Source organism: Geotrypetes seraphini, chromosome 8 (assembly GCF_902459505.1).
Source record: "Geotrypetes seraphini chromosome 8, aGeoSer1.1, whole genome shotgun sequence".
In the NCBI taxonomy this organism is placed as follows: Eukaryota; Metazoa; Chordata; class Amphibia; order Gymnophiona; family Dermophiidae; genus Geotrypetes; species Geotrypetes seraphini.
In genome coordinates, this window is record NC_047091.1 from 26,899,114 (window position 1) to 26,921,857 (window position 22,744).

Below are 22,744 nucleotides of genomic sequence, written 5' to 3' on the forward strand. Positions count from 1 at the left end.
TCTTTGCAGCTCCCCACAACTTCAAACTGCCTCAGTTTTGCTCCAGGATCTACACTCCTCATCGCCTCGAGGCAGACGCCTTTCTACTGGATTGGGGGAATCGCTTCCTATATGCGTTTCCTCCATTTCCTCTCATTCAAAAGACTCTGGTCAAGTTGAGATCAGACCATGCCACCATGATTCTGATTGCTCCTCGGTGGCCCAGACAACCTTGGTACTCCCTTCTACTTCAACTGAACAGCAGGGAGCCAGTGCTTCTTCCAGTGTTTCCTTCACTACTTACTCAACATCAAGGTTCACTACTTCATCCCAACCTGCAGTCCCTCCACCTGACAGCTTGGTTCCTTTCAACATAACTCCTCACCAGTTCTCTCAAGGAGTGAGGGAGGTCTTGGAGGCTTCCAGGAAGCCTGCTACTCGACAATGCTATTCCCAAAAATGGACTAGATTTTCTTCCTGGTGTCTTTCCAATGCCACGGAACCTCAGCGAGCTTCCCTATCTTCTGTATTGGACTATCTTCTACACCTATCTCAGTCTGGTCTCAAGTCTACCTCTATACGAGTCCACCTGAGTGCTATTGCGGCTTTCCATCAGCCTCTACAGGGGAAACCTTTGTCTGCTCATCCTGTGGTTTCCAGATTTATGAAAGGTCTTTTTCATGTCAACCCTCCTATCAAACCTCCTCCTGTGGTTTGGGATCTCAATGTTGTCCTGTCTCATCTCATGAAGCCTCCGTTTGAACCTCTCAACAAGGCTCCACTTAAGTATCTCACATGGAAGGTGGTTTTTCTGGTGGCCCTCACGTCTGCTCGCCGGGTCAGTGAGCTTCAGGCCCTAGTGGCGGATCCACCGTTCACTGTATTCCATCATGACAAGGTGGTTCTTCGTACTCATCCAAAATTCTTGCCTAAAGTGGTCTCTGAATTTCACATCAACCAATCCATCGTGCTTCCAGTGTTCTTTCCAAAGCCTCATTCTCACCCTGGAGAATCTGCTTTACACACTCTGGACTGTAAACGTGCTTTAGCTTTCTACTTGGATCGCACAAAGCCACACAGAACTGCTCCTCAACTTTTCGTCTCCTTTGATCCAAACAAGTTGGGACGACCTGTATCGAAGCGCACCATCTCCAACTGGATGGCGGCTTGTATCTCTTCCTGCTATGCCCAGGCTGGATTATCCCTTCCCTGTAAGGTCACAGCCCATAAGGTCAGAGCAATGGCAGCCTCTGTTGCCTTCCTCAGATCGACACCGATTGAGGAGATTTGTAAGGCTGCCACTTGGTCCTCGGTTCATACATTCACCTCTCATTATTGTCTGGATACTTTCTCCAGACGGGATGGACAGTTTGGCCAAACAGTGTTACAAAATTTGTTCTCTTAAGTTGCCAACTCTCCCACCATCCCATTGGGGTTAGCTTGGAGGTCACCCACTAGTGAGAATACCTGCCTGCTTGTCCTGGGATAAAGCAATGTTACTTACCGTAACAGTTGTTATCCAGGGACAGCAGGCAGCTATTCTCACGTCCCACCCACCTCCCCTGGGTTGGCTTCTCAGGCTAGCTACCTGAACTGAGGAGACACGCCCGGTACATCGGGCGGGAAGGCACTGGCGCATGCGCGGTGTGGGCATCTCGAAACTTCTGAGTTTCTTCAAGCAAGACATGCTTGCAAGATGTCCGTATCGGGGCTCTGTCGGATGACATCACCCACTAGTGAGAATAGCTGCCTGCTGTCCCTGGATAACAACTGTTACGGTAAGTAACATTGCTTTAGGAGAGGAAGCAATCGGATACAACACACGTCTAGTTTGGTATTTTGAAGAATCCAGCTAGCACAACAACTTATTGGCAAGTAAAATATGAAGACACTGAGACAGCCTATCTTGTGTGCTGTTGAACCAGCTTAATGTCCAAATTTGCTTTGCTGAAGAATTAAAACCTGTTAGATGTGTGCAACGGAGTTAACTTTCTTCAAAATGACACAAAAATGCAAAGAATAACACCTGTAGCTGATGTGTCATTGATCCTGTATATGTTTCCTTGTAACCCGTTTTGGGCTCCTGGGGAGGAAAGGACATCAGAGATAGAGAATGACACGGGGAAAAAATCTGTCCCCATCCCCGGCCCACCATCCTCTGCACCGCCCCGTCACCGTCACTGCCATCCCTTTCACCGCCCCATCACCGCCACTGCCATCCCATTCACCACCCCGTCACCATTCCCGCTGCATCCATATAAGCCTTAGTACTGTAATATTTAGCTTATTCCTTTCTTATAAATCAAAGTTCCTGCTGCTGAACTAGAGAAAGAGATGTTCAGCTGGCAGGCTTTGTTTATAAATTTTTATCAACACAACTAATATACTACTTTATCCTAAAGCAAAAAATAAATAAATAAATATAATTTTTTTTCCTAACTTTGTTGTCTGGTTTCTGCTTTCCACATCTTCTCATTCAATTCCTTCCATCCACTGTGTGTCTTCTCTCTGCGTCTTCCATTTGCTGTTACTGTGCCTCTCCCTTCACCCTCCCCCCCCAATTGGTTTAGCACCCATCTTCTTCCCTCTGCTCCCCCATAGTCTGGCTTCTGTCTTCTTCCCACTCTGTCTTCCACATTTCCCTTCAGGGTCTGTTCCTCTCCACCCTCCTTCAATGTCTGTCCTATTCCTTTCCATCATCACCCTTCCCTCCCTCCCACCATCTGTTCCTTTCTACCACCCTTCAGCTCCTCTCGCGTGGCCTATCTATCTACCTTCCTCCCTCTTATTTTCATGGCACGTTACAATGTAATTTGTGCAAGCCACTGGAGCCTGCGAGCTCGGTCCCTGTCCCATCCCCACAAACCATCTCGCTTCTGTGCTCCTATTTTCCCCATTTCTAATATCTCCCCTATGTATCTGCCATTGCCCCCCCCCGTGTCCATATACCATCCCCATGGCATGTCCCCTTTATGTCTCTGTCCCTATGCCCCATGCACATAATTTCCCCTCTTTCTGTTACCTTCTTTAGCACTCTCCAGACCAGTAGAGGTTAATCTTTACGAATGGGTATATATCCAATCATGACCAGCAGATGGAGACTGAAAACAAAACTGTGGGACAGTATATAATATACTCCCTTCTCTATTTACATCAGTCTTCTTTCAGTCTCCAGCAGGTGTTGATGTGATCTGTACCCATCTCCCTTGGTAGGGCTGTTGGAATTTGTTTAGGGGGTTTATAGTCCCTGTTTTTGGCCGGACGGAGCTTGGGCGGGCCCTGTTTGGGGGTCTGTCCGACCTCGGGGGTGTCAAACCCGGCGGGTCTCGAGCGGGGTCCCTCCCCCCACTTCCTCCACCTCCCCACATTTTTTTAGAGGAGCCTCAGTAGTAAGCCTTGCCCCCTAAATCAAGCAAGGCATATTGCTTCGAGAGCCTGTGGAGTCTGTTCTGTAAAAAAAAAAAAAAAATCCTGAGGTAGTGCCGGTCTGCAGGGTTGCTTCCCTGTCAGTTTACTGTATTTTACTGTATTTTTTCATCTAACCGGCACTTTGTTTCTAGCTAGGTCGCATATGGAGCCATTGTGCCCTTCTCCGGGGGAGTGGGACACAATTTGGTCCAGCCACGAGGCACTCGCGGCCGGCCTGAACTCGGCGGTTTGGGCCGGTGAGGTGGTGGAGCTCCGTCGGCAGCGGCTGCAGGCGCCCAGAGCTCCCCGCCGATGGTGCCTCGCGAGTCGGCTGGGAGCAGTGGGGGAAGCCTGGTCTTCCCCAACCGCCCACGGAGGGATTCCCCGAAGGATTCCCTCTCAGCTGATTTTTTGACAGCTGATGCCGACTTGCCTGTTTTAGCGGCTGGGACTGTTCAGGCTTCTCAGCCGCTACAGGCCATGGAGGGAGCATTTTTGGCGGGAACTTCGCCATTTTCTTTGTCTAGCCCCTCCATTTTGTCTGCAACCTCAGGTGACCTTCCCCCTGTATTGCAAACACAGGGGCAGGTTTCAGCAAGGACCCCTGCTGGGGCAGGGAGTCCCTGGGGACCCCCAGGGGGTTTTTTGCCCCCAATTTAATTTCTTTCTTTGTGCAGATAATTGGGGGTCCCACGTGCACCTGGGGGGTTTCGGGGGTGGTTTCCCTCCGCGCCCCCTATGGCTTTGCCTCCCTCTTTTCGTTTGGCGTCCCCTCTTCCTCCTCCCTCATCTAAGCGCCCGCGGGGGGGCTTGGATTACAAATTGGTGGTCGGAGGAGCGTGTTGGCATGATTGAGGACCTGGCCGCTTTGGTGGGCTTCCAGGATCCTCTAGAGGGGACGCCCGCTGGCAGTGGGGCGGTGGGTTTCCCGTCTTCCAGAGCAGATGCGTCCGTGGTGCGCTTTTTATTCAGAGGGATGAGTTTTTAGACCTGATGTAGCAGGTCTCCTTGGTGCTGCATTTTTGAAGTTGCACCACCGGAGACCCCCGCGTATGGGGCCCCTCTGCTTCAGGGGGTCTGTCCTGTTTCCCGCTCTTTTCCTGTGCGTCTGGATTTTCGGGATTTTGTGCTGGCGCAGTGGCCTACGGGCGCCGTTTCATTTGGTGTGCGCCTTGGCTCATGGGTATCCCATCCCGGAGGGGGATAGGGCTACCTTAATTTCGCCAATGGGGGACGCGGTGGTCTCGGCACTTCCTAAGCGGCATACCGTGCCTGTTATGGACAGTTCTGCTCTTAGGGTCTCTGAGGAGCGTATGTTAGAGACACTGCTAAGTATAATTTTGATGTCTCTGCCTTGGGGGTCCAGGCGGCTATTTGTGTGGGGCTGGTGGCTCGCACCGTGTTTCGGTGGTCTGAGTGTGTCCTGGATCATGAGTCTGATGACTGGTCCTTAGTGGATCAGGAGGTGGTGAAGATTGAGATGACTGCCTCGTTCCTCTCGGTTGTTCTTTGTGACTTGGTGCAGCTAAGTCTGGGACTTTTGGTGGCCGCACGCTGTACCTTGTGGCTTCGTGCTTGGTCGGCAGTTGCCGCGTCCAGAACTGAACTTCCCAAAATTTCCCTTTCGAGGGTTGTTTTTGTTTGGAGAGGACTTAGATCCGGTGGTTCAGACTCTGATGGACTCTGAGGTGCCCCGTCTGCCTGAGGACCGTGCCCGCCCGGCGTCTCGGGTTGGCATTGCCCAGGGGCGTCTGCGGGAATTTCGCAAGTTTCGCCTGGGGCATGGGACTGCTTCTTTCCAGGCTTCCGGTTTTTCCCCAGGGTCGGTTGGCTTAGCGCATGCAGTCCTTTCAGGGGGCCCATCGGGGGGCTGGGAGTTCCCCCCCGGTTCCCCTGCTGCCCGTCCTGCGCGATGGCTCTTTGCCAGTGCCCGGCTTCGCAACTTGTTTCCCAAGTGGGCCGAGATCACGTACGATCAGTGGGTCCTGGTGGTGGTGCGGGACGGTTATGTACTTGAATTTTGCCCGCTCTCTGCCGGATCATATCTAGCCTCTCCATATCAGGTGGCATGGGAGACACTAGCCTTTCGCCAGACCCTTCAGCGCTTGCTAGATCTCAAAGCAGTTGTCCAGTGTCCCCTCAGGAGTGCGGTATCGGCTGGTACGCCATTTCCTTTGTGGGGCCCTAAAGGGAGGGAGACCTTTCGGCCCATCCTTGGTTTAACCTGAGGTCAACAGGACTCTCAGAATTCCCTTTTATTCATATGGACACACTGCAGTCTGTCCTTCTGGCGGTTCAGCCGGGAGTGTTCCTGACTTCTCTCGCTCTGGCGGAGGCCTACTTGCCTGTTTCCATTCGGGCCTCTCCTCAGCTCTTTCTTTGCTTTGCGATGTTGGGTCTGCACTATCAGTTCTGTGTGCTTCCCTTGGGCCTGGCCACGACTCCCCGGACGTTCACCAAGTTGATGGTGGTCGTCACGGCGGCATTGCAGTCGGAGGGCATTCTGGTGCACCCCTACTGGGATGACTGGTTGTTTCGGGCGAAGTCGTTGCAGGAGAGTGCCCGAGTTACGGCTCGGGTGGTTGAGTTTCTCCGGTCACTGGGCTGGGTGGTCAACCTTTCCAAGAGTCGGTTGGTCCCCGCTCAGCATCTGGAGTACCTTGGGGTTCTATTCGACACCTCCTTGGGGAAGGTCTTCCTTCCAGAGGCCCGGGTAAGCAAATTGCAATCTCAGATTTGCCTTCTTTTGGCGTCCCGGTGTCCTCGGGCGCAGGCTTTCCTCCCAAGTCTTGGGGTCGATGGCAGCGTTCCTGGATGTTGTGAAGTGGGCGCGGGCCCACATGTGTCTCTTAAGTATGCTCTGCTCCGTAGGTGATCACCCCAGAGGCACAGTTTGGAGGTCCCTGTCCCTCTGCGAGGCTTGGCGCTCTGCAGTCTTCTTTGGTGGCTCCAGACCTCTCATCTGGTCCAGAGGATGAGTCTGGGTCTATCGCAGTGGACGGTGCTTCTCACGGATGCCAGTCTCCTCGGTTGGGGGGGCTCAGTGTCTAGGTCACTCAGCTCAGGGCACCTGGTCCATGGAGGAGGCGTCCTGGTCGATCAACGTGTTGGAGACCAGAGCCGTCCCTCTGGCGCTGTTAGCCTTCCACTCCCTCTTGATGGGCAAGTCGGTCAGAGTCCTGTCTGACAATGCCACAGCGGTGGCTTATGTCAATCGTTGAGGCACCAAGAGCGCTCAGGTGGCGGAGGAGGCGGCTCGGCTCATGCTTTGGGGCGGAGTCACGCCTTCTGGACCTCTCGGCCTCTCACATGGCTGGGGTGGAGAATGTTCAGGCAAACTTCCTCAGTCACATCTTAGATCCCAGAGAGTGGTGTCTCAGCCCCGTGGCTTTTCAGTTGATAATGCGGGCTTGGGGGTCAGTCCCTGATGGACCTGATGGCCACGAGTGGCAATGCCGAGGTGTTCCGCTTCTTCAGTCGTCTCAGGGATGGACTGGCAGTGGGTCTGGATGCTCTGGTTCAACCATGGCCAACAGAGGGGCTGTTGTGCATGTTCCCTCCGTGGCCATTAGTGGGCAGAGTTCTTCTCCGCATTGTTCGCCATCCGGGTCTGGTGGTTCTGGTGGCTCCAGATTGGCCTTGACATCCGTGATACGCAGATTTGGTGACACTCTGGTGGCGGATCCTCTTCCTCTGCCTCCCTTGGACGACCTTCTGACGCAGGGTCCCATTCCCATGTTCGACCCGTCTCCCTTCTGTCTTACGGCTTGGCTTTTGAAAGGGGTCGCCTTGGTAAGAAGGGGTATTCAGATAGGGTGATTTCTACACTTTTGTGGTCCTGAAGGCTTTCTACCTCTCAGGCTTCTGTGTGGATTTGGCACTTCTTTGAGGGGTGGTGCCAGGAGCGGGGAGTGATCTCTCTTCGCGTTTCTGTGCCTAACATCCTAGAGTTCTTGCAAGATGGCCTGGATAGAGGCCTGGCTTCGGCTTCTCTCCGGGTTCAGCTTGTGGCCTTGTCAGCCTTTCGGGGGTTTGTGACAGGTCAGCGTTTGACAACCATTCCTGATGTGATTCGCTTTTTGCGGGCGGCCAAGGTGCTCAGGCCTCCCGTGCGGTCCTCTGTTCCCTCTTGGAATCTCAGTCTGGTTCTCTCTATTCTGATGCACCCGCCCTTTGAACCGTTGGGCGGCTGCTCTTTGAAGGACCTTACTCTGAAGACGGTCTTTTTGGTGGACATTTCTTCCGCTAGGCGTGTTTCTGAGCTACAGGTTTTCTCTTGTAGGGCTCCCTTCTTGGAGTTTTCTAGGGAGCAGGTTGTCTTGAGGCCTGTTCCTTCCTTTTCTGCCGAAAGTAGTTTTTCCTTTTCATGTCAATCAATCTGTGGTCCTCCTGGTCTTGGGTAGTTGGGAGGGCTCTTCTGAGCAAAGACAGCTGCGCAAGTTGGATGTTGGTCGGGTCCTTCGCTCTTATGTGCAGTGGACCCAGGAGATCAGGAAATAAAATCATCTCTTTGTCCTTCTGACTGGTCCTCTTAGGGGGGCTGGCGCTTCTAAGGCTACTATTGCATGCTAGATCAAGAAGACTATTGCTTCCGCTTCTCTTCTGGGGTAGCAGCCCATTCCGGAGTTTCTCAAAGCTCATTCTACTCGGGGTCAGGCGGCTTCTTGGGCTGAGTCGTCGCTCGTGCCTCCAGTGGACATTTGTAAGGCTGCGGTTTTGGTCTTCCTTGTATTCCTTTGTCAGACCCTTTCGGGTAGATGTTCTGGCGCGTCAGGACGCGGTGTTCGGAGTGTGTGTTCTGGTGTCAGCCCTTTGGGGGTCCCGCCCGTGTGATGGACTGCTTTGGTACGTCCCATTCGTAAAGATTAACCTCTACTGGTCTGGAGAGTGCTAAAGAAGGAGAAATTAGGTTCTTACCTGCTAATTTACTTTCTTTTAGCTTCTCCAGACCAGTAGAGTTCCTTACCCTGTCTGTTGTTGTTGTTGTTGGGGCTGTTTTGCGGGCAGTTTTTGGTTTTTTGCTGCGGGTTCTAGTATTTTTCTAGGGCCGGGGAGAATTAAAGAACAGCGGCTGTGGCTCGGCTGGCTTAGCTGGCGAGCTGTGGGGACATTTTCCTTCTGGTATTTCTCCTCTGCATTTTCCAACAGCATTTGGGTATGTTATTTGTTACTCCTGTTCGGAGTATTGTTTTCTTTCTGTTTTCCAGTTCTTAGTTCTGCTTGGCTATTCGGCAGACTGATGTAAATAGAGAAGGGAGTATATTATATACTGTCCCACAGTTTTGTTTTCAGTCTCCACCTGCTGGTCATGATTGGATATATACCCATTCGTAAAGATTAACCTCTACTGGTCTGGAGAAGCTAAAGAAAGTAAATTAGCAGGTAAGAACCTAATTTCTCCTTCCTGTGTCCAGATTTCCCCTATCTTCCTCTTCCATACCAGTGTGTCTCTTCTTTTCAACCCCATCTAGCTTTTTTCCCTCTTTCTTCCCCTCCTCCCCCCCCTCTCCCCCCCCTTCTAGCATCTGGCTCACCTGCCTGTCCTTCCCTTTCTTTCCTGCTGTGGGTTTTTCTTTCCGTCTTCATCCCCTTGGCCCAGAATCCTTTTCCCTTTCACTCCCTCCTTCCAGTTTAAGCCGGGAACATGGGCGATCGCACGGTCCCCGTAGCCCCCACCCGCCTGCCCAATCGATCCTAGTGTTTAGCCAGTTCTCTCCCTTCTCCTCACCTTAGTTGCAGGCTTTCTTTTTTGGCGACCTGCATGCTTTCCCAAAGAGCCGCGCACGCGCGGCTGCTCAGTGTTCCATCTTCTGCTCTGCTGCAACTTCCTGTTTCCGGTTGCGTCAGAGCAAAAGATCGAAACTGAGCAGCAGCGGGTGCGCAGATCTTTGATAGCGTGCGGGTCGCTGAAAAAGAAAACCTACAAACTAAGGTGAGGAGAAGGGAGAGAGCTGGCTAATCACTAGGATCGATTGGGCAGGTGGGTGTAGGCTGCGGGGACCACGCGATCCTTCATGCCTCACTGCGGGGACAAGACCATTCACCGTTCCACGGGGCGGTGAATGGCCTTGTCTCTGCAGCGACTGCTAGTTTTCGTTCCCCGTTTTGGTGGGTTACCTGCGGCTAAACGCGGTGGCCGTGGGTAAACCGCCACCGTGTCATTCTCTAATCAGGAACCCATCATCACGCTTCAAAGACAATGTTCCAGAGCCCTTTACTCTCATAAACAGTACTCAAACCCCATTTTATAATCTTAAAACTTGCAACCAGTGCTTATGCTTTGTCACTCTCTTTGCTTTGTTTGCATCATTTTGAATACATATTTTGAGATGAAGTTCGGAGGTTTTAATTGGTTCCCAGTTTTTGATATTCACTGGAGTTAATCAAAAGGGGAAAGCTGGATGATGCTGTCAATCAATGCTGCCATATTTTCATGATTCATCTTATATCCTCGGGTAGGAAGCAAAGGATAAATGGCTTGTTAAACCCAGTTTTTATCAGATTGTGTTACATAAGAACATTAGTCTGACCCAGTATTATTATTCTTAAGGCCCATTTAGCCCAGTATCCTGCGGCCAAGCCAGGTCACAAGTACTTGACAGAATCCCAAGTAGCTGCAAGATTCCATGCGACTGACCCCAAGGATAAGCTGTGGCTTTCCCCAGGTCTCCAGGAAATTAGCCCAACCCTTTTTAAACCCATTTATGCTAACTGCTTTTACCACATCCTCTAGCAGCAAGCTCCAGAGTAGAGAGTTGCGCAGGGACAGAAATCCCACCTGTCCCCACCAGAATTCCACCCATCCCCGCCTGTTCCCACCAGAATCTCCTCCATCCCCGTGAGGAATCCCCTCATAAATATTACCTGTCCCCATAAAAAGCAGCAATTATTTATGACAGTTTTGATTTTAGTTTTAATTGAGTTTTACAGAAAATTCAAAACAAAGTCAGACATCTGCCTGAACAGGCATAAAACCAATACCCCTTCTCCCTCCCTCTCCCCAGGCGGGTGGGGTTGGCATATCAACAAAATGCTATCCCAAAGAAGTAGATTGAAGGCAGAAAGAAGATGACCGATGCAGCAATTCTTTTCCCTCTCCGCTCTTTTTTTTTTTTTTTTTTACGTTACATATTTAATGTTTGTGCCTGCTGGGCTGAAGCAAGTTTCCAAGTTTATTTAAAATTTTATTAAATCCTATCTTGAATTCTAAGCGATTTACAATAATAAAAATGAAATACAATATTTAAAATAATAGACGTATACAAACAGAATACAAAGACATGACATACAGTTTAATGCAGTGTAGTCTGGCTCCGGAGCTGCACAGTTATGCTGCCCAATCTCTCCCGCGCTCCTCTGCACAACCGCAGTGAGTGGTGGCAGGCTTGAGCCAACGAGATTCTTGAGGGGAGGTCTCACGCCAAGGCTCACTACTGGGAGAGCTCTGCACATCCACCAGTCGGGGAGGACTTCTACAAAGAAGTGCTCATGATTGGCCATCAAGCTCCAACTCTGTCTCCCTGAATGGTGGATGTACAGAGCTCTCCCATGTGAGTGGCAATCAGCATCAGGTGCGCTGAGGGATCGAAGCAGCTTAGAGGGAACATTGGAACAAAGGTAGGCTGGCATTTCCATGGGAATCCCGGAGAACTAGTGTCCATCCCCGCACGGTTCCCGTAATCCCCATTATCGTGCAGACCTCTCTCTACTCCAGAGCTTAACTATGCATTGAGTGAAAAATGATTTTCTCCTGTTCTAAAAATATTACTGTGTAGCTTCATTATATAGTCCCTGGTGTTTTTGCTTTTTGAAAGACTAAACAATCAATTTGTGTTTACCTGTTGCACTCCACTAAGGATTTTGTAGAGCTCTATAATATTAGCATCGCCTTTACTAGAAAAGATCACTGATCCATCGAGCCCAGATCCAGGTTACAAGTACCTGACAAGTTCCCAAAAGAGTGAAACAAATTTTATGCTGCTTATCCCAATAATAAACAATGAATTTTCCCAAGTCCATCTTATAATGGCTTATAGACTTGTCCAAACTTTTTTTAAACCCTGCTAAACTAACTGCTTTTACATTACATTACGGATTTCTATTCCGCCTATACCTTGCAGTTCAAGGCGGATTACAAAAGATTTGACTGGACATTTCCAGTGATGATCACATTACAGAGGATTTTACTGGACATTTTCCAGTGAGGATACAATTTTTTTTTTTTTTTTTTCTAGGGGATCTTACGGGTTGGATAGTAAACTGACAGTGCCTAGCTGTGTGTATTAGCAAATGGAATACAGTTAGAGTAGGCAAGATTACAATCTTTTTTAGGGGTCTGTTTACTTGAAGGGTGATTAGGTGTGATATTTGGGGGAGGATTATCTGGTGGTAGATGAATTCAGTGGAGGTAGGTGAATTATCTGGAGGTAGGTGAACTTAGCTGGAGGTAGGTGAAGTGGGTTTAAGGTTTTTGGATGAATTTTTTAAAAAGCAGGGTTTTGATTTCTTTACGGAATGTTTTGAAGTCGTCCGATGTTGTCAGCAGGTTGGAGATGGAATGGTTGAGTTTTGCTGCTTGTGTTGCCAGAAGGTTGTCAAACATTTTCTTGCGTTGTGTGCCTTTGAGTGGAGGGAAGGCAAAAGGATTCGGGGTTCTTCTGTGTCTTGTGGTGGAGATCTGGTTTAAGCGGTTGTTTAGGTAGGATGGGGAAGAGCCTTGTACTGCTTTGAATAATAGGCAGTGGAATTTGAATTGAATTCGTGCTTGTATGGGTAGCCTGTGGGAGTCTAAGAAGGCGGTTGTTATGTGATCATATTTTCTAAGTGAGTAGATCAGTCTGAGGGCAGTGTTTTGTATGGTCTGGAGTTGCTTTATCATAATGGCTGGACAAGGAAGATATAGGGAGTTGCAATAGTCCAGCAGACCTAAGACTAGGGATTGTACGACTAGTCTGAATTGTGTTTGGTTGAAGAATTTTCTGATTTTGCGTAGGTTTCTCTTGGTTAGGAAAGCTTTCTGGGTCGTCTTGTTGATTTGGAACTGCATTGTGCAACATCTGTCTATGGTAACTCCTAGTAGTTTTAGTTCGGGTTGTATTGGGTATTTGGTATTTTTGATTATCAGTTCTGTGATGGTAGGAGATTTGGCTTTTTCGAGCAGGAGGAATTTTTTTTTTTCTGAGTTTAGTTTTAGTTTGTGATCCATCATCCATTTTTCTACTGTAGGGTTGTTTCCAGCTTTGCGGTGGTGGTGGGCTCTGATGGGTCAAAGGGGAGGAGTATGGTGATGTCGTCTGCGTAGCTAAAGGATGTGACATTTAGGTTATCTAAGGTGGCTCCTAGGGAGGAGATAAAGAGGTTGAAGAGTGTAGGTGAGAGAGGTGATCCTTGTGGAACTCCGCAGGGATTTGCCCATGGCTCTGATTTGATATCATTGTAATTTACCCTATAGGTTCTTGATTTGAGGAACCCTTGAAACCAATTCTAAACTTTGCCTGAGATCCCTATGGCGTCGAGTATCTGTAGTAATATGGTGTGGTCAACTAGGTCAAATGCTGCAGAGAGGTCAAGTTGTATTAGTATCATCTTTTTTCCTTTACTGACGTGTTGCCGGGCTGTATCTAGAAGAGAGACTAGTAGTGTTTCTGTACTATGGTTAGTTCGAAATCCTGATTGTGAGGGGTGGAGTAGGTTATGTTTTTCCAGGTAGTTTGTGAGGTATTGTGTGACTAGGCCTTCTATTATTTTGACGTATATTGGAATTGAAGCGATAGGTCTGTAGTTGGAGGGGCTATCTATTGGGCCTTTGTGATCTTTCATGATTGGGGTGATTAAGATCTCTCCTAGGTCCTATGGGAATTGGCCTTCTGTTAGTGTGGTTTGAATCCATAACATAAAGTTGGTTTTGAATGTGGTGGAGGCGTTTGATAACAGGTAGGTGGGGCAATTATTTAGTTCGCTAGAGGCATGGCTGTATTTATTGTAGAGTCGGTTCATATCCGACCAAAGTAGGATTGGGAAGTTGGACCAGCTTCTGTCTGCTACGATGGCTTCACCTGTTGTTGGGTTTGTTGTTATCTTTTCGAGATGGGTGGGTGTATTGATGAATGCGGTTCTGATATTAGTGATTTTGTTTTTGAAGTGGTCTGCTAGGTGGATGGCTGTCGGTGGGTGGATACCTTGAGTGGCAAGATAAGGTTTAGTATCAGTGAGGTTCTTTACTAGGTTGAATAGCTTTTTTGTGCCTGGGATTTTTGTGCCTATCATTTTGGAGTAGTAGGCTTTCCGTTTTTCCTTGAGTTTGGTTTTATATTGGTTAATTTGATTTCTCCATGCTGTTTTAGTGTGTTCTAAGCTCTTATTTTTTTTCCAGTCTCTCTCTAGTTGTCTGCAGAGCTTTTTTGATTGGAGGAGTTCAGAGTCTAACCATTTATCAGAAGGTCTACATATTTTAAATTTTAGTTTTTCTGGGGCTAGTTCATTCAGGATGGTTTCGCTTATGGTTCGCCATTGGGATATGAATTCGTTGGGGGCTGTGTTGGTGATGGAGTGGTCTGCTTTATCCCTGAATGTGGGGGGGTTCGATTTTTTGGCGTGTTTTGAAGGAGGTTTTTTTTGGCGGTTGTTTGTTAATGCTTTGAGGCCAGTTGATGTTAAAGGTGTATTCATAGTGGTCTGACCAGAGTGAGGGGTGCCAGGCCCCATTTGAGATATGGATTTCGGGTTTGTGGGGGTGTTGGGTCATGTAAGCAGCGACATCTAGTTGGTGGCCTTTTTCGTGTGTGGGTTGGGGGTTAAGGATCTGGTAGCTCAGTGCTTTGAGGTATGAGAGTAAATTTATTACTTGTTTAGAGGTGTGATCTTCAAGATGGAGGTTTATATCTCCTAGGATTAGATTATGAGGTGAGGTTAGGGAGTTCTGGTAAATAAATTCTTCGATATCTTGTTTGTTATCATTCCATTTTCCTGGTGTTGAGTAACACCAGTTAGTGTTAGTGTTCCAGTGAGAGAATCATTGGATAGTTGACAGGCTAGGAGATCTAGGTGAGGGGTGGTGTGTTTGTCTAGGGTCTTTATATTGATGTTGTTTTTGAGTATGATGGCTAGACCTCCACCATGTTATTTTTTCCTGCAGATCAGTTCTATTTTGTAACCCGTAGGGCATAGTTCTGTGATGGTGGGATCGGATTCCGAGGTTAGCCAGGTTTCGGATAGGAATAAGCAGCTTAGTTGCTTTCTAACTATCCAGTCCTTAATGAGGTCTGCTTTTGTGCTTATTGATCTGATGTTCATGTATGCGCAGGATAATGAGATGTTGAGAGTTTGGGGAGTGGGTGAGCAGTTTGGGTGGAGGAGATTTGTGGATGATGGTTACGGTTTTCTGACTTTGGTTTTGGGGGTGGTCTTTTTCCCCAGCTGGTTGGTATGCTGATGTGGTTGAGTGAGGAGCAATCTATCAGGTTTCTGGGTGAGTAAAGTTTTCTGGTAGGTAGTGGGAACCTATGGGATTCTGTTAAGGTTGGGATAGAGGATGTGTGATAACCTTCTGTTTTTCTGTTGGTTAGGAGTAGGAAGAGTAGTAGATGTAGGAGTACGTTTGTAGAAAAGTTGGGAGGCATGGTGATTTTTGTGTAGGGTGCAGGAGGTTCTGCTGTTTGGTAACTGGTGTGATGTGCAAAGGTTTTGGGAGGTGTGGGGAGGTTAGTGGAGGAGGAGGCGTTTTTATTTTATTTTTTTCCCTTTTGTTCTGTAGCGTCTGTGACCTTCAGTAGTGAGTTAATAATAATAATAACTTTATTCTTATATACCGCCAACAATCTTGTTCAGAGATGGGTGAGTTTTTCTTCCCACTGTTGTGAGAAGTGGAGCTCTTCTTTGAATTGTGAGGGTCCCTACTGGTTCGGGGGAATGCTATCAAAGTTATGTAGGAATAAGAAGAACTAACAAAGGAGTATAAGAGTGTCAGCTATAGCAGTTTGTCTGTGCTTGTCAGGTTATTTAGGGGATAGACAGTACTAGTAACTTATCAGGTTATTGACTTATCAGGCTATACAGGTTATTTTGGAGATAGACAGTACTAGTAACTTATCAGACTATAAGGAGGACGTATAGATTGTTTTGGAGATAAACAGTACTAACAACTTATCAGTCTGTATAGGTTCTTATGGAGATAAACAGTACTAACAAATTATCATGTTATACAGGTTATTTTGAGGATTTAACGTTTTGTCGCTTCAACAAGTGTCGCTTCACAAAGGCGCGCACTAAGGCGCACGCGCCTTTGCCGTGCGCCTTTGCCGGCGCGCCGAACGGAAGAGCGCCGTTGGCGCTGCTCGCTTTTTAAGAGTAGGCCCCCGCTGGGCTCGGGGGGGGGGGGCGGAAACAGCTCAACGCCCCTGCAGGATCAGGTTCCTGCCTCGATTCCTGCCTGCCCGCTGGATCGGTGAGGAGGTCAAGATCTTTTAAATATGCAGCTTCCACGCTGCTCGCTTTTTAAGAGTAGGCCCCCGCTGGACTCAGGGGGGGGGCGGAAACGGCTTAACGCCCCTGCAGGATCGGACTCCTGCCTCGATTCCTGCCTGCCCGCTGGATCGGTGAGGAGGTCAAGATCTTTTAAATATGCAGCTTCCACGCTGCTCGCTTTTTAAGAGTAGGCCCCCGCTGGACCCGGGGGGGGGGGGGGGCGGAAACGGCTCAACGCCCCTGTAGGATCGGGCTCCTGCCTCGATTCCTGCCTGCCCGCTGGATCGGTGAGGAGGTCAAGATCTTTTACCATATCTCCTCTGTCATCTCGTCTCCAAGCTGAAAAGCCCAGTCTCTCTAGCTTTTTCAAAAAATTTGGTAGTCACATGATCCGTTTTCTTCATATTTCTGTGGGTCTATTGCAAATGTGCTCTTGATATACTTAATTATTAGCAGCTTAACATCTGCAAACTTAGTTCTGCTGAAACTGTAATTGATTATTTTTGTAAACTGCTGTGATGCTTATGGTAGAAGGCAGTCTATAATATTTAATACATCCTTAATCATTATTTTAGCATCATACAATAATTAAAAGAATAGAAATGGGGAAAGTGAGGGGTTAAAAAGGGGGATCTGTAAGAAATTAAAGCATTTCAAATTATTTTTGTGTCTGCTGTACTAACTTGTAAAATCAGGATATAGAAGAAAATCTGAGGAGAGGATTTTGGTACTTCTTGAAAAGGCACTTGGACAGTTCCACAACATGTATCAGGTCAAATATATTTACTTTGGGATACTTATTTAAAATGTGCGAACTTGCTCAGGAGAAAAGAACACCTTAACCATAGTAGGTTTTGTTTTTACATATTAGACACACAGTAGAGGGTGTTTCATCTTTTCTTGTCTCTGTATCCTCAGACTATAAAGGAGGAGGCTGATGGACTCCATGAGGAACTCGAATATATCCGCATTCTTGGAACAGATTTGATTTTTGCTTGTGGAGAAATGGAGAAACCCGAGGTGAAGAAAAGTCTTGATGAAGTAAGTAGAACTACCTCTCAACACTGCACGTTTTGTTTTGTTTATTGTCAATGTACCATATGTCCCATTAATAGAAGATTCCTATGCTGTCCCCTACAGATGAATAATGCCTGGGAGAACCTGAGCAAAACCTGGACAGAGAGGCTGGAGAAGCTTGAGGAAGCCATGCTCTCTTCAGTACAGTATCAAGATACACTGCAGGTAAATTGGATCATGCCAGATGTTCAGGATTCGAACGCTGGCAGGTCATAGGGGCTGTTTGGTTGTGACTTTCTTGTCTTCATTTCAGGCAATGTTTGACTGGCTAGATAATGCTGTCATTAAACTCTGCGACATGCCGGCTGTTGGCACGGACCTCAATACCGTGAAAGAGCAACTTAACGAGATGAAGGTACCAAGACCTGGGAACATTCCAGGCAAATGTACTATGTGTCAAATTCAAATTTAAAATGGGAATACGAATGAAGGATAGAGATAGGCACAGTGTGCAAGGAGATGCTTATGGTATCTTTGGCAAGGTGCAGCTAAGGTGAGGATAAGGCCAGCCTATTTGATGCGTTCATTCTGCTGACTTTTGCTAGGAATTTAAAATGGAAGTTTACCAGCAGCAGATTGAGATGGAGAAACTGTACCACCAAGGTGAACTAATGCTGAAAAAAGCAATCGACGAAACTGATCGAGAACTAATTCAGGAACCACTGACAGAGCTGAAACATCTCTGGGAGAACCTGGGTGAGAAGATTCTGTACAGACAGGTAAACTGCAGCACAGTCTTTCCCCTGGTCTTCCCCCAGCCTTTCTCAACTGCCTGACCTTGTCTTTTTAACCACTTGTCCCACAGCACAGGTTGGAAGCTGCATTGCTGGCGCTTGGCCAGTTCCAGCATGCTTTGGCCGAGGTGTTGACCTGGCTGACCCACACAGAAGAACTCCTAGATGCCCAAAAACCAATTAGTGGGGATCCAAAGATCCTAGAAGTAGAACTCGCAAAACACCATGTAAGTCCTCCATAGAATAGATGAAAATGTTTACACTGCTTTAAGGGAAGTTTTATGCACTTGCTTGGTAGAGGCAGTAGCAGTAATTGCACTTGCTAACTAAGGAATGTTTTGCCTCCTTTATTCCAGTTCAGTGCTGGGATTCTGGCACTAGGAAACTTCCGAACAGCCAGGGCTTTTTACCCTTAGTTTGGTCATTGCAGCTTAGTCCCGAGGCTGGAAACATGTGCCAAAGCTTCTCATCCTTTTTAAGTGAACCTGATTCCTCCTTGCTTTTACACAGACATGAAGTGTGAAAATACCTTTCATATCTTCAGTAAAATTCCTTTATTGAACTTGCTTCCTTTTCCCTAGTGCTACTGGACTGGATGTTGAGTTGTCCAATAACTTCAAGCTGGTACCTTTCTATCCCTTTAAAATAATTGCCACAGAGTATTTTAGAGGCTTGTGTTAGAGAAGCAAGGTGGCAGTATAAAGGAAGAAAATCTTGATCAAATCAGGCTTAAAGTGGCTCTAGGTGGTATTTACCAGGATGGTCCCCTCTGTGTAGGTGCTGAAGAATGACGTTCTGGCCCACCAGACAACCGTGGAGACTGTGAACAGAGCTGGCAATGAGCTGTTGGAGTCCAGTGCTGCAGATGATGCCAACAGTCTGAGGACCAGGCTGCAGCATTTGAACCAGAGCTGGGAATCTGTGTGCCGGAAGACTGACGATCGAGAGCAGCAGCTGGAATTGGCACTGCAGCAGGTGGAGAGATGGGGAGAGGAGGGGATTCAGAACTAACAGGGATAGGCATTCCGTTTTTATGTTTCTAGTATGTGCTGTGTTTCTTCTGAAGGTGGAGAATGCTTCTGGTGACTGAAATGTATTGGTTAATTGTTGTGCTTGAATGCCATTTTATAATTCAGAAGTGTTAGGTTGGGATCTATAGGCATAAAATGGGATTCTCACAGTTTCTGATCTGACAGGCCCAAGGATTCCACGGTGAAATTGAGGACTTCCTTCAGTGGCTGAGCAAGGTGGAAAATCAGCTGTCTCTACCTAAAGCCACTGGTGGGCTGCCAGAAACTGCACGGGAACAGCTCCTTACTCATATGGTAAAGGCTTCTTACTGCTCCTCAGTTATCTAGTCAGTCAATGGTTTTGATTAGTTTCATGAGATTAAGGACAAGTTTCAGAGGATTGACATCTTGTAGACTATATTTTGCAGTGTCATGGACTCATGCTGTCTGCTTATTAAAATAAAAGCATGGTGGCTCTTCCTTATCTCTCCAGACCATTCCCAGTAAGTTGGGAATGGTCTGAAGAGACTCGAGGAACGAAAATGAGCAGGTAAGAACTAATTTCTTCTTCCTGCAGGCCTTTGAATGAGATGAACATGGGTGGGATTTCTTGTCTTATTGAAAGATTAACACAGGTCTTAATTTGTAGGGTAACAGCCCGGCCTGCCTCTTTTCAGACTCCAGAAGAGCTCCTCTCTTCTGGGCAGTGTGCGGTGGGGAGATGCTTCTCCTGCTACTTCTTTCCCAGCTCCATATTTCCACTTTTTGGGTTGAGAAATTAAGTCTTGGATTAATATCTTTCACCACAGTTGCAATCAAAATTTGAATGGGTGCCCAACCCTTATCTTATGTAGGTAGAAAACTCGGTGAAGCTGCTGTTCCATTTCGGCAAAATGGGAAAAATGAGAACAGTAGTAAACAACCCAAATAATTCACACTTTACTTGGTTTTCTGTGTAGGAATTGTATGCAGCGTTTAAGGCGAATGAGGAACGCTATAAACAGCTTAATGACAAGGGACAGCTGATGTTGCTTAGCCGCACTGAGTCAGAATCCAACTCAAATGCAGAGAAGAACGTGGCGTTGCTGGAGCAGAAATGGCATGTCGTCAGTGCCAAGATGGAGGAAAGAAAGGTAAATCTGTGGGGAAAAATAGAGCTTTTAATGGTATCGCCTTTTGTTGAGCATTTCAAGTTTTATTAAATTTTGTTATGTATGCAATATCAAATGCTTCAATGTGTATAACATTTTTTTTTTTTTTAAATGGGGGGGCGAAACAAAATACTTTTATACAATTATATACAAATTCTATACATTCTAATGCATGACTGGTACGGAAGGTGAAGGGGATGAACTACAATCTTTAAAGAAAGAAAAGAAACATTTAGGGGGTAACACAAAAAAAAAGATAAATTTATAATCTACGCGTAAGTGTGATTAAGAGCTAAGAAATTTGATGATTTGTAAATTATATTGTCTATTTTTCAAATGCGTCCTTGAACAAGAAACTTTTTAAGGAACGCTTGAATTTTTCTAAAGAGGATTCTTTACGAATATATATAGAAACATAGAAAGATGACGGCAGATAAGGGCTACAGCCCATCAAGTCTGCCCATACCATTGACCCCCTTTTAAGTCTACTGGCCCCCTTAAATCTACTGACCTGCTCTATTAAGTCTATATCCTAGCGACCCTATTCATTGGTATGACTCTCGCAGTGATCCCACATAGGTATCCCATTTATTCTTGAAGTCTGGGATACTGCAGGCCTCGATCACCTGTACTGGAAGCTTGTTCCAATGCTCTATTACTCGTTCCGTGAAGAAGTACTTCCTGACGTCTCCACAAAACTTCCCTCCCCTGAGTTTGAGCGGATGTCCTCTTGTGTTCGAGGGTCCTTTGAGAAGAAAGATATCATCTTCCACCTCGACCCGTCCCGTGATGTACTTAAATGTCTCAATCATGTCTCCCCTCTCCCTACGCTCCTCGAGAGTATAGAGCTGCAATTTGTTCAGTCTCTCTTCGTACGAGAGACCTTTTAGCCCCGAGACCATCCTGGTGGCCATCCGCTGAACCGACTCAATTCTGAGCACATCTTTACGGTAATGTGGCCTCCAAAATTGCACACAGTATTCCAGATGAGGTCTCACCATGGCTCTGTACAATGGCATCATGACCTCAGGCTTCCTGTTGACGAAACTTCTCTTGATACAACCCATCATCTGCCGTGCCTTAGATGAAGCCTTCTCCACTTGAGTAGCAGTCTGCACTGATGATCACTCCCAGGTCTCGTTCTGCTGTAGTCTTGGTCAAAGTTTCTCCATTCAAGGTGTAAGTTCTGCATGGATTTCCATTTCCGAGATGCATGACCTTACATTTCTTGGCGTTGAAGCCCAGCTGCCAGACAGAGGACCAGCTTTCTAAAGTACGGAGGTCCTGTTCCATAGTATTCTGCAGATTGTAGCCGTTTATGATATTGCATAGTTTGGCATCATCAGCGAATAAGGTTACCTTACCTTGAAGCCCTTGAGTCAAATCCCTAATGAATATGTTGAAGAGGAGTGGACCCAGGACTGAGCCCTGTGGCACTCCGCTGGTCACTTCCGACGTTTTGGAGAGGGTGCCGTTAACCATCACCCTCTGAAGTCTGCCACTTAACCAATCTTTAACCCATGCAGTTAGTGTTACTCCTAACCCCATTGATTCCATCCTGTTCAGCAGTCTGCGGTGTGGGACACTGTCAAAAGCCTTGCTGAAGTCAAGGTATACGACGTCTAAGGACTCTCCCGAGTCCAGCCTTCTTGTTACCCAGTCAAAGAAGCTGATAAGATTGGACTGGCAGGACCTACTCTTGGTGAATCCATGTTGACTGGGGTCCCGGAGATTCCCCTCATTCAAGACCGTATCTAATTTATGCTTAATTAGTGTTTCCATGAGTTTACATGCTATTGAAGTGAAACTCACCGGTCTATAGTTCGCAGCCTCAGCCTTGCAACCCTTTTTATGCAGAGGAATGACGTTGGCTGTTTTCCAGTCCAACGGAACTTTCCCCGTGCTTAGTGAGAGATTGAAGAGTACGGCCAACGGTTCCGCCAGAACATCTCTCAATTCTCTAAGCACTCTTGGGTGCAAATTGTCCGGTCCCATGGCCTTGTTCTCCTTGAGCCTTGTCAGCTCACTGTAGACGTCTTCAGGTGTGAACTCAAAATTCTGAAACGGGTCTTCCGCAATTTGTTTTGCCTTCAGCTGTGGTCCGTGTCCCGGTGCCTCACAGGTGAAGACTGAACAGAAATATTCATTTAGTATTTCGGCTTTTTCAGAATCCGTCACTGTGTAGTTTCCGTCCGGTCTTCTAAGGCGTACTGTGCCGTCTGTGTTCCTTTTCCTATCACTAATATACCTGAAGAAAGATTTGTCCCCTTTTTTAATGTTTTTTGCCAAAGTTTCTTCCACTCGAAGTTTGGCCTCCCTAACTGCTGTTTTGACCGCTGCAGACCTGGTCTTATATTCTACTTTGGTTTCACTTCTCTGCGTACGTTTGTAGGAAAGAAATGCTGTTTTCTTCTCCTTAATGAGGTGCGAGATCTCCTCAGTGAACCATTGGGGTTTATTGTTTCTTTGCCGTTTGTCTACCGATTTTATGTAGCGATTAGTAGCTTCGTGTATGGATGATTTCAGGTACGACCACATAGCTTCCACATTACCGGTCTCTGCTTGGTCCTGCAGCGTCTGATGGACGAAATCTCCCATGCGTGTGAAGTCGGTGCCCCGGAAGTTAAGTACCTTTGTTTTTGTGATTGATTTAGGGAATCCTTTCCTAAGGTTGAACCATACCATGTTATGGTCGCTGGAGGCTAGCGTATCTCCTACCAAGACCTCTGAGACGCTTTCCCCGTTGGTGAGTACCAGGTCAAGGATCGCCTGGGCCCTAGTGGGCTCCGTTACCATCTGTTTTAGTTGTGCACCATTTATGGAGGCCAAAAGCCTCTTGCTGCTACTGGTGGTTGCTGAAAATGTGTTCCAGTCTGCATCAGGCATGTTGAAGTCCCCAAGCAGTACAGTGTCGCCCCGTAGA

The 22,744-nt window shown here is 47.3% G+C and overlaps 1 protein-coding gene across 16 annotated transcripts in view; it reads left to right on the forward strand.

The window, feature by feature from the left end:
- Positions 1 to 22,744, forward strand: part of MACF1 (microtubule actin crosslinking factor 1) — a 423,081-nt gene that overhangs the window by 327,077 nt on the left and 73,260 nt on the right. For all 16 annotated transcript variants that reach the window (XM_033953642.1, XM_033953648.1, XM_033953649.1 and 13 more), the window contains 8 exons: positions 16,768 to 16,890; positions 16,990 to 17,091; positions 17,180 to 17,281; positions 17,472 to 17,645; positions 17,732 to 17,887; positions 18,438 to 18,635; positions 18,857 to 18,985; positions 19,630 to 19,803. In XM_033953642.1, coding sequence (XP_033809533.1) covers positions 16,768 to 16,890; positions 16,990 to 17,091; positions 17,180 to 17,281; positions 17,472 to 17,645; positions 17,732 to 17,887; positions 18,438 to 18,635; positions 18,857 to 18,985; positions 19,630 to 19,803 — 1,158 coding nt within the window. The remainder of the gene's footprint in view (positions 1 to 16,767; positions 16,891 to 16,989; positions 17,092 to 17,179; positions 17,282 to 17,471; positions 17,646 to 17,731; positions 17,888 to 18,437; positions 18,636 to 18,856; positions 18,986 to 19,629; positions 19,804 to 22,744) is intronic.